This window comes from Phyllostomus hastatus, unplaced genomic scaffold, assembly GCF_019186645.2.
Source record: "Phyllostomus hastatus isolate PE091 unplaced genomic scaffold, TTU_PhHast_1.1 phas_contig_159, whole genome shotgun sequence".
Taxonomy (NCBI): domain Eukaryota; kingdom Metazoa; phylum Chordata; class Mammalia; order Chiroptera; family Phyllostomidae; genus Phyllostomus; species Phyllostomus hastatus.
Genome location: NW_025333640.1, coordinates 6,528,234 through 6,548,209, shown reverse-complemented (window position 1 = coordinate 6,548,209; position 19,976 = coordinate 6,528,234). Strand labels below are relative to the sequence as shown.

At 42.0% G+C, this 19,976-nt stretch overlaps 1 protein-coding gene across 1 annotated transcript in view; it reads left to right on the top strand.

Moving 5' to 3' along the window:
* The window catches only part of INTS9 (integrator complex subunit 9), an 86,331-nt gene that overhangs the window by 47,020 nt on the left and 19,335 nt on the right, over positions 1-19,976 (top strand). The window contains exons 7-8 of the mRNA XM_045831786.1: positions 12,146-12,266; positions 13,052-13,186. Coding sequence (XP_045687742.1) covers positions 12,146-12,266; positions 13,052-13,186 — 256 coding nt within the window. The remainder of the gene's footprint in view (positions 1-12,145; positions 12,267-13,051; positions 13,187-19,976) is intronic.

Here is a 19,976-nt window from a genome sequence, read left to right as displayed (position 1 = left end):
AGTAGCGTAAGTTACTAACAAGATACCATCACTAAAGGAGACAATAAATTAAAATCTTACCAACTCATTGGTCAAAAGATTTTGACAAATTTCCTTAAGTCATTTCCCTTAAATCATAGTTTGAATTAGCATTTGATTTAGTATTAGTATGTATACCAAAAAAAACTATTACTCTTGCTTTTTTGGCAGCTGTCTGACTCCCTGCCTCAGTTGACACTTCTCCTGAGATTTATTTAGAAGTTAACCATCCTTCTTTCTCGTTTTGACATTGCAGTTTACTCTTCTTGGAAAAAAAAAAAGATTTTGAAGGGTAGGAAAAGGAGACTTCCTTGCATTGTAATTTTTGAATTTCTGACTTTCCCATACCCACTTCAAAGTTGAGCGTTTTTAATGGGAAAATTCAAAGCAAAATATTTCACTTAAGAAACTAACCCTGCCTCCAGTATTTTTTTGTTTAAGGCTGGCTTTTTTTGTGTGTAAGACTAGAAATCTGCAATTCTAATTAAGAATATTGTTACAAGTATAAAGGACACATGGACAAAAATAAGGAGGAGTGGAAATGGGAGGGAGGGGGGAGGGCTGGGGGCGGTGGGCTGGGGTGGGAGTAAAAGGCAGAAAACTGTACTTGAACAACAAAGTAAAATAAAAATAATAATAATACTGCTACAGTCCTCACAGGCATTAAGAAATTACGCATTGTATTCCTAGCCGAAATGTTATGGCAGTTCCACTACTCAGCCTAAAACGTGGGTTCATGCCTCATAGGAGCTAGAAAGAGAAAGCAAGGGCATCGTTGTGGTTCCTCTTCAACAACAATATGCTTGTAGCTGGGTGTTGAGAAAGGAATTTACTGGATCTAACTATCTAGTGGGAAGAAAGCTAAAGGGCTTAGAGGTTAAGTAGACTAGGGTCTGGACTTCAGATCTGCTTCTTAGTAGCTGCAGCAATTTAATTTCTAGGCTGTTTCCTCATTTACAAATTGTTAGCAAACTTCACAGGGTTCTTGGGAGGATTAAATGAGTTCATATGAGTGAAGTCTTTTTACGGTACCTGGCACATAGAAGGTGCTCAGTAAACGCCCGTGTCCTAGCCCCTTTGGTAACACACTCGACTCACGTGGCTCCCTATCAGTTACCGGAACACACCTGCCTCCCCACAGCCTAACTCATCCTTAGACTCCGCCCTTCCTGATGAAAGCAAGTAGCATAGTAGAAGAGAAACTTTTATTTCTCTCTTTATTTTTCTATATATTTATTTATTTTTAATTTTTATTCATTGGGGTCCATTTCTTAGTAAAATTAAATAGGTTTCAAGTGTACAATTCTACAGTACATCATCTGTATATTATATTCTGTGTTCACCATCCAAAGTCAAGTCTCTGAAACCGTTTTCTAATCCCTGTATTGCTTCTAGTTATTCAGTACTGTCATTCAGATTCCAGGACTAAATCTCCTGTTCTGTAAAGTAGAAGAACTGAGTTTAAGTGGTCCCTAGGGCCACTTACCTTACAGTTTCTCTAAAGACGTCCAAGGTAGAGGCCCCAGAAGCAGACCCTCGGGGTGGCAGTGCCCTGATGGAGCCCTCACAGCCTGTTTTTCAGCATCGCCACCCCAAACTGAACCCCTCCACTTCCCTCGAAGTGGGTTCACCTCCGAGGGCCGGCCTGAGGCTAACCGAACTCCCAGGATATTGACTAACAAACAGAAATTCCGTTTAATCACATTATCCTGAGACAGCTGCCTGGCTTCAGAATTTAGAATGGTTCATCTCTCTAGGATGGTCTGTTTTGGTCAGCAAGTCCACTTACAAGATCAAATTATAGATAAAGAGGTTTTTTTTTCCATGAGCATCGATGAGAATTAAAGCAGAGATAATTTAGGTACTCTCAGGAATTGTTTCTATTACTCTGTGGTGGCCTAAACAATTGCCTTTATCCTTTTCAGAGATAAATTGATCTTAAACAAAACTCCTGGATTATAATCTAGTTTCGGGTTAATATTAAATGCACGATTTTAAAACTCCACATTTAGTAAACTATCTAGATCATCCTCTGCTAACACAGCATCACTCCACCACAGCAGCATCTGTGTTACGCACAGTTTCCTGTAAACAGGAAAACAGCTTTTCTGCTCCTTGTGTTCTTTGTATTTTGCTCTGATAACTTGCTTTGTGTTTTGTTCATTCATTCATCAAACACTTAGAAAAAGCCCAACCAGTGTTTTATTTATAAGCTGCTAAGTGGTCCCAGTGGATTTTGAAGTCTTCCTTCTTCACAAAAACATGATCTGGTGCTGCTTGTGCTGGTGGGGTGGAAGCAGAGGCATCGAAGCTCTGGCCTGATGTCAGGGCGCAGGGAAAAAATGTTTATTAAGAACTCAAGTGTGATAAGAACAAAACAATGAAATCTTTCGGAAAGTACTTATGAAACATTTAGACTCTGAGAACTTGACTTTGATAAATTAGAAAGCCAAAAAAAAAACAGAACTTGTTCCCTCTGTATTTCCTTATCCAGCTTATCAGCCAATCACCCTGATGGCTCTGAGCTGCTCTCTAAAAGCCTCTGTGGTCCTGCCGCAGTGAGTGCCAGGAGAGTGTAGGGCACGCTGAGTTACAGCATGTTCAGGGACAGAAGGAAGGAATGACCAAGTGACTAAATATCTCAAAAGAGTAAAAAGAGGTATCAGCAAAAGGAGTTTGTCAGGATTAGTATAGAATTCAGAGAACTTCAAACTTATGTGTTGATTAACTACCAAGTGCCTGGCATTCTAGTAATTTTGTAGAGAGATGCCCAAAAAAGTATAAGACAGTCCCTGTACTCAAGAGGTTTATCAAGCAAAGATTAGGTTCCAAGTGGCAAGACTTAGGCTAGGCTTGGCAGGTGGAGTAGGGTTTGAATGAGGACAGGGATTAGTCTCAGAGAAAGGAGCAGAGTGGGGAGAAACGTGGTAGAAAGGCTTGATTGAGAGGTGACTGGCGTGGTTAAAACCAGCCACTGCACACCAGGAAGAAGGGAAACGACTGAAATACCACATTATACAAAACCAGAATGAAACTTTGTACTTTTGAAAACACCAACAATACATTTGACTAATACATTCTTAGTTTAAGTCTTTCATGTAGCTGAGAGAAAATTTATCCAAATTGTATATTTGTGAAACTACTGTCACCAAATGTATATGAAAAAGGAAACCTAGACATTTCTACATAGAGAGGTGGCAAATAAGTAGTTTCAGATCTGAAAGGTGTAGTCTGTGTAAGTTTCACCCAAAGAACTGAAGAATTAATATTACTAGATATCATATATATATTTGTTTACTTATGGATATATGTATTTTATTACTTATTTGCTGTAGTGCTCAGAACAGTTTGTGAGGGAAGTATTTTACCCTCATTTTAGAAACATGAAGGGGAGAAAAGTAAATTGCTTGATATTGCAACACACAGAAAAAGACGCAAAGCTCAGCATTAGATTGGATAGGGACATCAGCCTCCTACAGAAGTTCCGTACAGAGTCGGTAAGAATGTCACTGAGGAGACCTGAGAGAAGCTCGGACTCCGGGGATCGAGACATTGTCCCTGCACTGGAACAGGCCCCAGAAAGCCATGTAATGTACTAGTGACACTGGATCTCCCACGGGCCACAGGGACCGCAAGCTCCCCTGGGGAGGACCCCTTCTTGGCTCACTCCCGTGGGTATGGGCAGGACTCAGTTCCTCAAGGCCACTGGAATGGAGCCTCCCTCAGGCCCTTGCTAACGTGGGCCTCGCCGCAGAGCATCTCACGACACGACAGCTGATTAAACCAAAGCTGACAAGAGGGCCCAGCCGAGAGTGTGGGCAAGGTGGAAGTGAGTCTTTTGTCACCTAATCTTGGGGGTGACATCCTGAAGTGAGACAGTAGTGTGCAGACCATACTCAGGTGATTGACACGGGATGAATACAAAAGTGGGATCATGGGGGGCTGTGTCAGGAGCCGCCTGCCCCAAAGCCCTAAATTGAGCCGTTCGGACAAGACCACAGTCGTTGGGACCTGCTTAGCCTCCCTCTTCTAGCTCACTGGTCGGCGGCTCCCTGCTGTTGTCAGCACCTTGCACACCGTCATAGGGCGCACTTCTGCCCAAACTTACTGGTGTACTTTCGATAGGACTCATTAATAATTGACTCACTGCTTCTTACCTTTCCTGAGCCTGTAACAAGGTAAAGGACATTTTGTCTTTTGAGTGCTTTTATGTGGGGCACTATAGTCAGTGCTGAGGACACAAACATTTGAAAGATCCTACTATGTGAATAATATAATGGAGTAAAAAGATGTTATATTATTTTTGTTACTGCATTTAATGAGACTCTTCTTCCAACAATGCTCTACTAAACTAGTTACCAAAAATCATGATGGCTGTTTGTGTATAAACAAATGCTTTCTTCAGTTTCTGTAAAACATAAGTTTATGGTTCTATATCATTTATCCTGAAAGGAGAAAATGGGAAAAGATCCACGCTGAAATATGCCTGAATTTTCTGTCTTCCCTCTTTCTGTTACCAAGGGCTTAGATCATTTGCAAGCTTACTCTGGAGGCTAAATAGATGATTGTTTAATCTCCAGCAGAGAGCGGAAACATTCAAGTAACCAAATTCCTCCTCTTGAGAGAGACTGTTCCAGATCTTAATCTGCTTCATTTTCGAAGAACATTGTCCAAGATAGGAAGGGTAGAGGATGCTGGAAAGGCCACCAGGGGAAGAAGGCAAAGCCCAGGTGGTGTTCTGGGTAATGACAGGAACAGCTGTCAGATGGGATAGGCAGCGCAGCATGCAGAAAGCAGGTCTCGCCCACCCTCGCATGTGGCTTTTCCAGCTCAGCCTCTCAGGCAGCTCAGTGGCAGGACCGTGGCAGGGCCATGGCAGAGCTGAGGGCAACGTAAAACAAATTCACTTGGGTTGAGAGATGTGGTTCGATTACAAGTGTTATTTATCATGCTTCCCACTCTCTAGCTACTCCCACAATAGCCTCTCAGCTCTGGTGTAAAATTAAGGATCCCTTCTGCTCCTCCTCAGCCCAATACAAAAAGCCTTTATTTTTTTTATGAAGGGCAGCCCTACGAGGCCCCAACCATGGGATTCTCTAATCCTGAGGAATTTAAAGTAGGGGCTAAAGCAGGGGAGTAACTCAGGTTCTCCCCTGAGACCCTCTGAAGAAGTGCCTGGGCCAGTCAAGTTCATAGTCATTGCTTCTCATCTAAGTAAATCACCCTGGAGAGGAGTCCCCTACAGTGTTGTTGGATGATGCATGTGCTCCTGGGGCTGTGAAGGCTTGCGTGTTGGAGGGGCTTAGAGGTCACCCTCATTCAGCACCTGTTCTGTGCCAGAGACGGGTGTTGTGTCGTTTACCCCTCACAGAACAACTTGGAAAGGAAGGCAATACTCTCTCTGTCTTACCAATGAGGAAACTGGGGCCCAGAGGCTACGAGGTAACCGAGAGGAAGAGGCCTGTTTTTTTCTGTTGTGGCACAGTGCCTCTGAGAGCAGCTTTTCCTTCCTCAACGAGGTTGGCAGAGGGGTACAGGGACATGGAAGGAAAAGAGAAAGCAGTAGCCTCGTCCCCTGCCAGTAGGCTCATCCCGGGACAAGCTGCCACGGCCCGCCACTCCCCTGGTTGCAGGTCTCCGAGTGACACTTAGAGGTTGGGAAGAAATTAAGAGCCCATGCCCAGCAAGGGGCATGGGGCTGCCCCACAGCCAGCCGCCCAGGGCCTGTGTCTTGAGGGCCTTTCTCTCTCTCTCCTGCAGGTGAGAGTCTTGGGGGAGGGTTTGGGCAGAATGTTCCTTAGCTTCCCAGGTGCATCAGAGTGAGCGTGTAGGGCAGATGGGGGTTGTTCTTGGTCTGCTTTTCTGTTTTCCTTTTGTCTTGGGTCCTCTGGCTGTAATCCGGTCTTTGCTATTTGTTCCCCTGACTTCATCGTCCTTGGGTTTGGCTGCACAAGTGGCATTCCCTGGGTGTCTGTCCTCTCTCTCCCGAACAGGGTCAGGGAGGAAGAGGGAGTGACCCTTTGCTCTCAGGTGACCTTGGTTGGGGAAGATAAGGTCTTGTAATTCATTAGCTGGCTGTAAGTTGTTCAAATTGTTTGACCCTGTTTAATTTTCTTGTCAGTTTCCCTCTTCCACTTGCCCAGGACTTTTTCTAGCATCTAACTATCCTGTCGCAGAAAGACTAACTGTATATAGAATGCAGCTGAGGCGGGACCTAGAGAAAGAAGGAACTTAGAAAAGTTATGCTAAGAGCCTTGGATTTTATCCTGAGTGTAAAGGCAAGCCATTAAAGTGGAAGAGGGCAAGTGTGTGATAAAGATTTGCATTTTTAGTATATTCTTGCCCTTCTGTAAGGGAAGGCAAGTATACAGTCAAGAATGGCTCATAGCTTTTGACATCTCATTTATTTCCTTGTATTGTTACGAAATTTTCCTTAGACCTAAGCTCCTTATGAGCAAAGAGGCCTTTATGCTGTGCCTGTTATATCCCTTACAGGGCTTAAATGCTGTGGCCACTGTCAGGGCTAAGTAAGCCTAAAGCAGTCCATTTACATAGGCCAGATGAGTGAAAAGAAAACCTTCCTGTGTTTATATAGAAAGTGAAGAGAAGGCTTCTTGATCTTTTGTTGCTGGAGAAACAGAGGTAAAGGGAATTGGAACAACATAATCTATAGCTATTTTGTCTACATCTCTAGTGTTTACATTATAATGAGTGCATAAATGCAATTCACAGGCCATATAACATTTATTAGGATGATTTTTTCTTTCTGTACAACTTTTTGTTTCCCCTTGAGTTAGTAATTATCTTGTTTGCTTATTTGCATAGATTTCTGAGTACTTATTACTAATTTATTTCTGACCTCTCCCACACTTACAGAAGTCTGTCCTCAGTACGTTCAGACTCGGGATTTTAACTGTTTTATCTCCTTAGAAACGCTCTTGCAGAGCTTTCTCTCTGATCCCCAAGTCTGATTTTAGCTGCCCCCGAGCCTGCTGCACCGTCTTCAATTTAGGATTACCTTTGCCGTGATCCTGAAGATCTCTGCTCCTCTTTCTGCTGCTAGCAGCCCTGTTTTCTGGGCCCTTTCTCTTTTCCTGTTTTTTTTTTTTTCTTCTTGCTTACACCTTCATTTTGCAGGGCACATCCTCCAATAACTTCCTGAGAAAGCACACTTGGGAGGTAAATTATCTGAGACCCTGCACATCTAAAATGCCTTTGTTCTACCCTCACACACTGGTATAAATGCAGATAAGATGTGATTTTTTTTTTTTTTTTTTTTTTTTTTAGAATTTTGAAACCATTTCTCTATTTTCTTCTGGCTCCTAGAAATGCTGTTGAGAAGTCCAGTGCTATTGAGTTTACATTTTTTATATGTATCCTTTTGATTCCTCTGTGGAAACTTAGATTCTTCTCTTCGTTCTTTGAGTTGGCGATGTCTTCCTAAAGGACAGTTTTTATTCATGTGCTGAGTACTTGGAGGGCCCTTTCTATTTAGAACAGGGGCGGCAGCCATGACCAAGCCCCTGTTTTGTGGGCCAGACCCGACCTGCCCCTGTTTCTGTGGGGTTTTGTTGGCACAGTCACTCATTTCCATGGTCGGTGGCATCCAGTGGCTGCATGACTTGACAGAGACTGTATGTGGTCTGCAGAGCTTAACACATCCGTGGCTCTTGAGAGAACAGGTTTGCTGGCCCCCAATCTAGAAAATCAAGAACTTTAGTTCTGGTTTTAAAATGTTTTTTTCCTGTTATCGTTTAAGTTTTCTTCTTTTTTGTGTGTTTTTTTCTGCAACTCTTGTTATTTAGAAGGTGAGCCCCCTGGACTGGCATTCACATTTTTCTCTCCTCTTTTCTCTCTTTTTGTTTGTTGTCTTGTCTGGGATATTCTTTTATCTCCAGACCTTACTATGAGTTTTTTATATTAACTTTTCTGTTATAAAATGCACATAACAAAAAAAACACATTTTATATATATATAAAATAAATTATTATACAGCTACCACTCTTACAAATACTACCCAGGTCAAGGAGCAGAAGTTTTCCAGTAACTCAAGCCCTCCACGTGACCCAGGCTAATTACAACCCACTCTTCAGACGCATGTCATGGACTCCAAGCCATGGCAGGACTGTCCTCGTTCAAGCTTCGGGCAGCGCAGTGCATCCTCAAGTCTTCTGTCCTTTTAGTATGACCTGTGTAGTCTTGGGGGTTTTCTGCTGTCTGGTGTAGCAGGACATTTAAAAGTCCTCTTGTACATTCCCTGCCCTAAGTCTGGAATCACCCATTTCTCCAATAAACTCTGGATTCTTTTAGTGGGAAATGAAATTTTTAGCTCCCATTCTGGTTGCTAACAATGTTCTTTGCTTTTGAATTGGTCATCGCTAATAGGCCTCATTGGGAGACAGATCTTATATATTTTCTTCCTTTTTTAAAAATATACTTTTACTCTACGAAGTCGTTCAGAAATTATCCAGCCAGGTACTATGAAAAATTGAAGCCTTTATTGAAGAAGATACAAGAAATATAGTCACCTTGGGACTATATTCTCTTCACATTCTCTTAGTTGCCATCAACTGCCCTGTCCCATTTTCCTGAATCTCACTGATGGTCTGAAATCTCATCCGTGTCAAAGGTGATTTTAGTTTTGGAACAAGACAGAAGTTGCAGGACACCAAATCTAGGCTGTAGGTGGACTAAGTCACCAGGGTGATTGATGTTTCACCAAAAAGCTCTACATGAGACATGTTGCATGAGCAGGTGCATTGTCCTGATAAAGCTGCCAATCACCAGTGGCCCATAGCTGCAGCCTTCTGAATCACCCAACTAGTTTCCATGGAGGAATGTTCAAACTTAACACAAAATTTGACACGGATTCATTGGTCTACCTGCTCAGTCATTTTGAATGTGATGGCCACACAGTACACATGTTCCCTCAACAGCATCTGCTGCCCACACTGACTAGTACAGGAAGTTGTCATTGTTCGTGCATGTACATTCCAGTCCACTGTTCTTGGTTGTCAGGTTACATCAATGCCATGCAAACTGTTCTCCTTATATTAACAACGGTTGGACTTTTTCCGGACAGACCTTGTATATTGTCAGAACATACAGCATTACATATTACCCTCTCTTCCTTCCAACCTTCATTTGGTCTTCTACAAGTACCTACATATTTAATGCTCACTACCAACACACGTATTGATACATCTATCATTAATTTGGCTGTCTGAAACTCATTCTTCAAAAGATCTCAGGATGGGGTTGCAAGAGCAATATACCCAAAGTTCTTACAAGTTTTGTTTGTTTGTTTGTTTATCTGTGCTATATGACCTTGAAGTCAGTTTTCCTAGATATGCAATTCTTGGCTTGTATTTTCTTTCCTTGAGTGTCTTAAATATGTCACTGTGTTTTCTCCTAGTAAAAACATTACTGTTGAAAATTCTGATCGCATCTAATATTTTCTTTTATAAGTCACTTTCTCTTTTTGCCTATACACTCAAAGTTTTATTTGTTTTTTTGTACAGTCTAAATATTTCCCCAGAATATAGCTGGTGTTATTCGGGGTTGGTATTGCTGGGTGTGCAGTGTGTTTCTTTAGAATGGAGGTTCAGGCCTCTTTTCAGTTTAGCAACGATGGTTTGCAGTACGTGTTCTGGTGCCTTGCTTGGCTTTCTATCAGAGACTCCGATTGTCTCTGTGTTACAACTTCTCACCTGTCTTCAGGCCACATTGCCACTTTCTTTCAAAGTCTTTTTATCTCTTCATTTCTCTTTAGTGCTTTTTTTCTTTCCTATATTTTACTTAACACCATTATTTGTTGTGTGCCTTCACTTTTGTGTATCAGTTTAATCTTCATTTCTGATTTTTAAGATTTCTAATATTTTAGTGAGTTTTCACTTTATTTTTAAGCTCTTCTGATTTTTCATTTATGTGGGTCTTTCGCATCTTGTAGAATTTTTAATGTTTTTAACTTATTTTAAAATCTTGACATGCTCTGTTGGCATGTTTTCATCGTCTATATGCTGTCACATTGCTATTTCCAAGAGCTCTTTTTATTTTCTTAAGGCCTCACCTCTTTTTAGTAGAATTATCTCCTCATTTCCCAGGCACCCTATCTTATCTCTCTAAGGATAGTAATATTCCAGCTGCCTAATTTATGTTCTCTGTCTTCCTCTCCTCCTCCTCCCTGCATTTGTTCTGGCCTTTATCACTTTAGACACTTTCCTCAAATGCATGGATATCCTTGGTTTGGTGCACATGTTTACAAGTTAGACAATAAAAACTGATTAGCATGTCCATGTGCTGTGAGTAGGTCTGGTTAAATTCCAGGCTTTGTCAGAACAGAGTCTGGTGGGGCGACTGCGTTGTGAAACCCTCAGTGTCAGTGTATTTGGGTTGAATTTTCCTTGGTGCTGATCAAATTTTTCAGAGAAAGTTGACCAGTCTCTTACCCTGGAGGGTGTAAGCCTAACTGAGTGTTTGGGGAGCTGTATGATGAGAACATTTTTACTGGCAGTATGTAAACTTTTGCTTAAAAAAGCTTCCTTCAGTTGTTGATGGTTTCCCCCTGTGCAGACTCTCAATTTCACTCTCTCCAGAGCATAACCTCTGGGACATGCCTGTGGGGGGGTGGGGGGTGGCAATTGCTGAGCTGTATGGAATAGGTGAGGAGACCGGAAGGTTCTATTTCTTAATCAGTTTTTTTCAACAAATCCTCTTGTTTTTAGGTCCACCTTCAACTTCATTTCCATAGGTACCCATTGTTTCCAGTTGCTGAGCTTTCTGTGGGTTCTGCAGTGTAAATTAAGTTACTTGAATTGAATTTTCCTGGGTCTAAGTCAGTTATCATTTGTCCTACTTTCTACTTCCCAAAATGCTGTTGCTGTCGCCTCTTCTCTCCTTGTCTTTGTCTTGAAGGGGGTGTGCAGCCCTTCACTGTTCGTGTTCAGGGAGCGCTCAGGAGAGAGCAGAGCTGATGCACACGTTCAGTCCGCCGGGCGTCCCTTCCCTGTACCGCACTGCGCGTCTCAGAGAAGTCACTGTTCAGCTCTGTTCTTGGTGACGTTAGAGTAAATGATGAAATGTGTTTTGTTTTGTTTTTTTAAGATTTTGTTTCTTTATTTTTAGAGAGGGAAGGGAGGGAGAGAGAGAGAGAGAGAGAGAAACATCAATGTGCGGTTGCCGGGGGTTGTAGCCTGCAACCCAGGCATGTGCCCTGACTGGGAATTGAACCTGCAACATTTTGGTTCGCAGCCTGCCACACTCAATCCACTGAGCTACGCCAGCCAGGGCTGAAATGTCTTCTAATGACACATTGTTGTTTGTTTGCTTGTTTGAATGGGTGCTCCTGATGCCAGTCTGAAAGATCACAGATCATGTTTTACTATCCTCTTTCCTGCCAAGCCTCATTTGTTTTTAACCCAGCCCATTGCTATAGCTTTGCAGGCCCGTGGTAAAGTTTATTTCACTTATCCTGTTGTGAACAGGGAAGAGAATGTGAGAGGTCATACAGAAATGCTCTATATTAAGATGTAAATATGGTAAAGCCTAGAACAACCAGGCCTTTTTAACCATTTTTAAGGAAATAAATAACTTTAAAAAAAGTGAAAAATAATGAAAGTTTTAAAAAGCTACATCAGAAAATATGCAGTTACTATTTAAAAAATGGTAAAGGGAGAATAGAGGAGAAGAAGACATGGCATATAGGAAACAAAAATTAGCAGACATAAAGCATCTATATCAATAATAATATTAAATGTAAATGGCTTAAACAATTCAATCAAATAACAGATTATCACACTGGATAACAAATAAAAAGATCCAGTTATATGCTGGATAAACAAAGAATAAGAAAACAGAGAAAATTAATGAACCAAAAGTTGGTTCTTTGGAAAGACCAAGACTAACGAACCTTTAGTGAGACGGACCAGCAGAAAGCAAAGAGAAGGAGAACACTCAGATTACTGGAGCCGGAAATGACAGTGGGGACAGGATGACCCCCAGAATCAGAAACCACCACAGACGAATACTGTGAGCAGTTACATGCCAATAAGTTAGACAACTTAGATGAAAAGGACAAATTGCAAGAATCTCTGTAACATAAAGAATCGACATTGTGGCGCATTCACAGGCTGCTGCCGTCGCCTCTCAAGGATGCGGTGGAAGTGTCGACCTGGAGAAGATGCTATACCATGCAGGAGGTGAACTCCGCCCTCAGTAAAATCCAGCTGGTGGGATATTCTCAGAAAATTGTGAGTGTTGATGTGATTTTAAGTGATTAATGAATGCTTTTGATTCGTATCGTTTTTTGGTAGGATTCCATAGTTCCCTTTTACGAGACATTTGATCACTAAGAATCTTGTACCAGTACACATTGAAAAGAAGAACAGTGTCTGTCTCTTTCCTCCATCCCTCCCAGGTTCTTTTTGGTGCCTGTTCCTCACTGTTACGTTCCCGTCACTAGCTAGCATTTGATTGGCCAGTGTGCAGTAAGTCAAGACAAAGCCATCTCCTTCTATTCACTTTAGAATAGTGGGTGCTGTTTTACACACTTCGGACAAGTGAAATAGGAAATGGAGAGCATAAAAGAGATCAAGAAGCAGTTTGGAAAATATAACTTGAGCTCTGAACTGGCAGTGACAAGGTTCCCATTTCTGTCAACTTGTGCCCAGACCCATTCAGTAACACAAGAACCATGAGAATAACACCTAACCTGAAAAGAAAAAAGAAAACTGAAGTATTGTCTCTTTGGTTTATTTGGTAACATACCACCTCTGCCTTTTGGTGAGTGAGGCCTGAGTGCCTGGTGACATGTGGATGAGCTGGAACTCTCAGACAGGTGACATCTAACAACTCGGGCATTGCTTTCAGTGTCTGCCACACAGTCTCTGCTGTTTTACTGCAGACTCTCTGGTTTCCTTTGAAACCGTTTCTAAGTGGGGAAGGATATTTCTGTTGTTTTCTCCTGCAAACGTGTCGGCGCGACAAACAGCACTGCTGGAAGCTCACCCTCCCTCTCACTGTGGTTCCTTTCCAGGAGCTTTTTGGTGCAGTCCAGGTGACCCCTCTGAGCTCTGGCTACGCCCTCGGGAGCTCCAACTGGATCATTCAGTCCCATTACGAGAAAGTGTCATACGTCTCGGGGTCCTCCTTGCTTACCACACATCCCCAGGTAACTAAACCCTCACTCAACAGCTCAGGTTTTTGGTTATTTAGCCCAAATTCAGAATTTATTCAAAGTGCAATCAGCAGTTTTATAATCTTCCTACTTTTTATTTCTGTAGACACTTTAAAAAATTGTAGTAAGAGCATTTAACATGAGACCTATCCTCTTAATAAATTTGTAACTGTCTCATACATTATCATGGACTACAGGTGTAGTGTTGTACAGAAGGTCTCCAGAGCTTGCTCAGCTTGCTGAGCGGAAACCTCATATTCTACAGATACTCTTCAGCAACGTTAGGTTACGTGTGTCCCAACCTTTAGAATCTCAGGTTCCTTGGTAAGATCCTGCCGCCTCTAGGGGCACCTCTAAGGTTTTGAGATTTCCCATATTTCTAATAATCACAGCCTGACGTAGGAGAGAGACGGACACTTGTTTACTCAGCAGACATTACCTACTTACTATTTGCTAACGGCCTACCCTGTGCCAGGAGCCCCTCTAGCTGTTAGAGAGTCAGGGATGACCCACAGGCAAAGTCCTCGCCCAGGGATCTAGGCTCAGTTGCTGTGTGGAAAGAGGATGGTATGCAGAAAATAAATGAGCGAGGTAATTTCAGACTGTGTTATAATTACTGAAACCAGCCGAGTGGGGTTATGTGTAGAGGGTTAGAGACTAGTTTAGATCAGCAGGTTGGGGAAAGCTTCGGGGGGAGCTCTCATTGGAACCGAGGCCTGAAGCAGTGAGCCATGCAAGGCTGTGAAGGCGCCCCCTCACAGAGACCCGGCCGGTGAAGGGCCCCCAGCGCAGGGACATGGGTGTGTTTGCAGAGCAGGGAAGACCGTTGTGACTGCAGCACCCTCAGTACTCGAATGGCTTCGTCAGCAGAGAGGCCGGGTCATGTAGCACTTGCCACGATGAGAAGTTTGGGTTCTATCTTAGTGTGTAGAGAGAAGCTGTTGGAAGATTTTAAATTCGTCATTCATTAACAGTCATTTTGGCCCTGGCTGGTGTAGCTCGGTGGATTGAGTGTGGGATTCCCAGTCTAGGGCACATGCCTAGGTTGAAGGCCAGGTCCCCAGTGGGGGGCGCTTGAGAAGCAACCACACATTGATGTTTCTGTCCCTCTCTTTCTCCTTCCCTTCTCCTCTCTCTAAAAATAAATAAATCTTAAAAAAACTCAACTTTTAAAAAAAATAGTCATTTTAGCAAGAAGCTAAGTACATAAACATTGTTATAAATGTATTATTTATTCCATCCTAGGTATTTGTAGAGTTTACTGTTCATTTTAAAAATCTTGGTCCTTTCCATGTTTGTGAAGGAGGGCGGGGTATAGTTTTAGAAAGTGGGTGGATGGACGGCTGCACGGCGGTGACTTGGGGAAGTCCAGGCCCCGTTTTGCTGTGGGGAGGAGAGTGGCTGCTGGAAGTCTGGAACAGTGGGGTGCTCCTGAGCTGCCACTCTGCTCTGGTTTTTTATTCCTTCTTTTATAATTAAGTTTCATCTCAAGGTCTAGAGGGGACAAGCTGTAATTTTTTCCTATAGCTAGCAGAATTCTGGGCCTTTTCCCGCTTATTGAAATCAAAAACCCATCAATGTCATCGTAATCAGCTTCATTGAATCAAATTTTTTATTGGCAGCTTCTATCATTCTTGATCTATTCCTCCACAAAAGACAGAAAGATTACTTGACTGCCAAGTCTTCCTATTTGTCCTGCTTACATCAAAGCCTTTACAGTACCACTGATGTAATTTCCAGTAAATTATTCTTACAAGGTTCATAAATTTAAAGGGAAAATAAGGTTTTGAAAGTAATGAGCAACATACTTAAGTAATTAATTTTAATTCTTACCTGGCAATCAGTATTGTATGTAAAAAAAAGAAAATAAATTAGATTTTCTTTTACCCAGATAATTGGATTCTATATTGAATTAGCAGGGATAAGAAAAGTTTGGGTTCAAGAAATATAGTCTACTTCAGAGGTCAGCAAACTCTGGCCCATGGACCAAATTTGACCCCCACACCTGTTTTTGTAAACCATGTTTTGCCGGAATACAGCTACACACATGTGTTTACGGATTGTGAGCAGCTGTTACACACCACTGTGGCAGTGGTGCCTCAGGTGTGACGGGAAAAGGCCAGCACTGGTCGACGTGAGCGGAGCCCCCACCAGCCAGGGGGAGAGTCGGGCAGGCTGCTTTGGTGATTTGATCAGCCCGGGGGGTGAGGCTGTGACTGAACCTGAGGTGGCAGGAATGGAGAGATAGTTAAAGAAAACATTGGCAGTTCTGCCATTCAACAAGTATATATTGAATGCTCACTGTCTCTGGGGAAAGAAGAATGCGAGTCAAAGATTTCACGCCCTAGGGTGACATTGAGAATGGTTACGGTGGCACTAATCCAGTTGACAAGGAGGAGTGGGCGGGGGGTGCTAGTTTTGGAAAGGGTTCCTGGTGTGATGAACAGGATTTTGGGAGAAACACCGAGCTGGAGCATGGATGTGCAGGCAAGCCTGGAGGCAGATTGGAGAGTCTTCAGGTTTTGAAAGCATAAAGGGCTGGGGAGAAAGGCTAGGCTGCAGGGAACACTTACCAGTAGACAGTGCGGGGTAGAAGAATAGTCCTGAATAAAAAAGTTAGGAGAGTTGGAGGAGATGAGGCCAAAGAAAGTGCAGCACCCCAGGTGGACGAGGAGGAGAACCAGCCTTGACTGAGCACAGGGCCTCGGCATTAATTTCTTAATTATCTGATATTCCGCACCCATGCCAAATTCTCACATTAATTCTAGTATTTATTACTGATGACCATATCTGCAAAGAAGTACCAGTTTTGTCTCCTCCCTTCCAGTCCTTATATCTTTTACTTCTTTTTCCCCTCTTGCAAGTAGGCTCTTGCAAGAGGGGAAAGAGAAATCCCATGTCAGCAGAAGTGATGAGAGTGGCATCCTTGTTTTGTACCAGATTGTAAAGGAAATGCTTTTGTAGTTTCTTCTAACTACATGCTTACTATACGTTTGTATTTATCAGTTAAAGGAGCTTCTCCTCTAATCTTAATTTTCTGATTTTTAAAAATCAAATATAGATGTTGTACCTTAACAAATTTTTTTTCTGAGTCTGTGAGACAATCATGTGATTTCTTTCAATTAGAACATTAATAGAGTGAATTATAATGTTATCTTTTCTTACATTTAACCATCCTTGCATCCCTTGGATAAATGTTACGTGATCACAATTTATTATTTTTCTTTTTTTAAAGAATTTACTTATTTTTGGAAAGAGGGGAAGGGAGGGAGAAAGAGAGGAAGAGAAACATCAGTTGGTTGCCCCTTGCATGCCCCTGGCCACGGACCTGACCCACAACCCAGGCGTGTGCCCTGATCGGGAATCAAACCAGTGACCTTTCAACCTACTGAGCCACACAAATCAGGGTACAATTTGTTCTTTATAAAATGCCCACCTGGAATCAGTTGGTCAGTATTTTATTGAAGTTATCATATTCATAAGTGAAAAATGAACCCATGTATTATTTTCTTCTGCTATCTCTGTTTGGAAGCAAATTATATTAATTAGTCTCATTAAGTGATTCGGGCTCCTCTTCGCCTTTTTCTAATGCCATAAATATATAAAGTAAGGGTTATCTTTTCTTAAAAGTCAAATTCCCCATCAAACTGTCTAGGCCAGGAATAACCATTTTCATTTTTTGCATGGTTGTTGAGCTATATTTTGTGAGTCAAAAATTTGCCAAGTTTGTCAAATTTATTCGTTTTGCCAAGGTTTTCAAAACATAAAATTGCCGCAACACATGGAATTGCATACTTTACCCTTTTATTTTGTTAAATTTTCTGTGTATAATTATATTTTTCTTTTAAATTTTATTTTCTTTTGTAAATACATTTTATTGCTTGTGCTATTACAGTTGTCCCAATTTTTTCCCCCATGTCCCCCTCCACCCAGTAACCCCCATTCCCTCCAGGCATGCCCCTCCTCCTTAGTTCATGTCCATGGGTCATGCATATAAGTTCTTTGGCTTCTCTGTTCCCTATACTGTTCTTAACCTCCCCCTGTCTATTTTGTACCTACCAATATGTGCCTCTTATTCCCTGCACCTTTTTCCCCTTCCCCCTCCCCACTGATAACCCTCCAAATGATCTCCATATCTATGATTCTATTCCTGTTCTGCTTGTTTGCCTAGTTATTTGAATTCAGTTATTGATAGTTTTGAATTTATTGCCATCTTAATGTTCACTGTTTTGATCTTCTTTTTCTTATATAATCCCCTTTAACATTTCATATAATAATGGCTTGGTGTTGATGACTCCTTTAGCTTTACCTTGTCTGGGAAGCACTTTATCTGCCCTTCCATTCTAAATGATAGTTTTGCTGATAGAGGCCCTAGGTTTTAGGGCCTTGCTTTTCATTGCTTTGAATGCTTCTTGACAGTCCCTTCTGCCTGCAAAGTTTCTTTTGAGAAATCAGCTGACAGTCTTGTGGGAACTCCTGTGTAGGTAACCGTCTGCTTTTGCTGCTTTTACGATTTTCTCTTTAACTTTGGCATTTTAATTACGATGTGTCTTGGTGTGGCCCTCTTTCCGTCCAACCTGTTTGGGACTCTCTGTGCTTCCTGGACTTGCATGTCTATTTCCTTCACCAAATTAGGGAAGTTTTCTTTCATTAGTCTTTCAAATGAGTTTTCAGTTTCTTACTCTTACTCTTCTCCTTCTGGCACCCCTGTGATTTGGATGTTGGTACATTTAAAGATGTCTCGGAGGTTCCTAAGCCTCTCCTCATATTTTTCAATTCTTTTTTCTTTTTGCTGTTCTGATGGAATGCTTTTTTCTTCCTGTGTTCCAAATCGTTGATTTGATTCTCGGCTTCATCCCCTACACCGTTGGTTCCCTGTAGATTTTTCTTTATTTCATTTAATGCAACTTTTATTTCTGCCTGGGTCTTTTTTATGCTATTTCAGTACCCAGTGAGTTCTTTGAGCATCCTGAGCAATGTTTTGAGCTCCGTATCTGGTAGCTTGCTTATCTCCATTTCATTTAATTCTTTTTCTGGGGTTTTGTTCTGTTCTTTGATTTGGGGCATACTTCTTTTGTCTCCTCATTTTGGCAGCCTCCCTGTGTTTGTTCTGTGTATTAGGTACATGGGAACCATATTATAGGACTGCTTTTGTTGTTGTTGTTGTTGTTGTTTGTTTTTTAATGTGGGTGTTTAATTTTCAAAGGAAGGCAGTGGTGATGGCTGAGGTTCAGAGGTAATGTTTTAAGGGCCAGAATTTGTTCTCCATTATATGTTTTCATTTAGATCAGTAGTTCTTAACTTTTTGGACCCATGGCCCATGAGACAATCCAATGAAATCTGTAGAAAAATGTATGCAGGCACACACAGAATTTGTGTACCATTTCAGGGCCTTTCTGCGCCGTCTGAATTCCCCCACCTCCCATCCGCCCTGGGGATCATTAGTGGCTTGTTCTAATAAGATGCATATAAAATTATTACCATTTTAAGCTGAAAATGGTACCCAATGAAACTTGGTCCCTTTTGTCACCATTCTAGTTTCCTTGTGTTTGCCACATGACACACACAGTCAACATTCCCAGTCTCGTTACACATGTGCTGCTGTAAACCACTGCACTCACTGCCCCTCCCTTCCTTCTGTGGACACCATGAACGGGTCTGCGTGTGTTGGAGAAGCACAAATGGATCTATCAGTTCTCCCACACACCAGAGAAGCTTTTATACACATCAGCATACATCTGCAAATAGGAATTAGAAGCTATTCAGTCTAATTATAGCCATACTTTTTCTGTATTCTTATTAAAGAAATGTTTTTCGGGTTATAACGCAGCTTATATAACAACAGTCATGTTATTTAAAAAAAATAATGAAACCTTTATATCCAGGCTGTATAAAATGCTAAAAGAAAATACATCATCCTGGCTGGCGTAGCTCAGTGGATTGAGCACGGGCTGGGAACTAAAGTGTCCCAGGTTCGATTCCCAGCCAGGGTACATTCCTGGGTTGCAGGCCATAACCCCCAGCAACCGCACATTGATGTTCCTCTCTCTCTCTCTCTCTCTCCCCCCCCCCCACCACTTCCCTCTCTAAAAAATAAAATCTTTAAAAAAAAAGAAAGAAAATACATCGAAAGCCACATATACTCAGAGATAACAGTGCAGATGGTGGGTTTTTGCTGGGTTACAGTTTGGATTTTTTTTTTTTTTTTTTTTTTAAATCTGGGTGGAACAGGGAAAGGAGGGGTGAGGCCTCCTAGTGAACTGTGTTTCTGGCTTTCTCCTTCTAACATTCCAATGAGATATTGAATGACACTGAGGAAAAGGTGTGTTTGTTACCAAATGAAAATATGAGTCGGCTCTCCAGCATCTCGATTGTGGGCCTTCAGCTTTGTTTCCAGTCTGAATCTGGATTTATTTACAAACAAATAAAAAATTCAGATTGTGCAGGTAAAAATAAAAACCCCGCCTCCTGAGGGTCCCATAACACTGTGCCACAGGATTTCCCAGTTCACAAGGATGTCGTGAATATTAGCTTGTGAGACTCTCAGAGGTCATTCGAGGGAGATGAGTCCAGAAATATGCCCATTTTACAAGAAACCCAGCCCAGAGCCTTGGCTGAGGTCACGTGGCTACTGACGGACTTGGGAGGAAGCTTGATGTTTCTGATTCCCGACCTGGTGCTCTGCCCGCTTCCTCTGCCACCGAGACTCACAGAAAGTCACCTCAGCGCCTTGAGCCCCAGCTTCTGTTTTTTCAGAACAAACACTGATTTCATACTTTGCAGA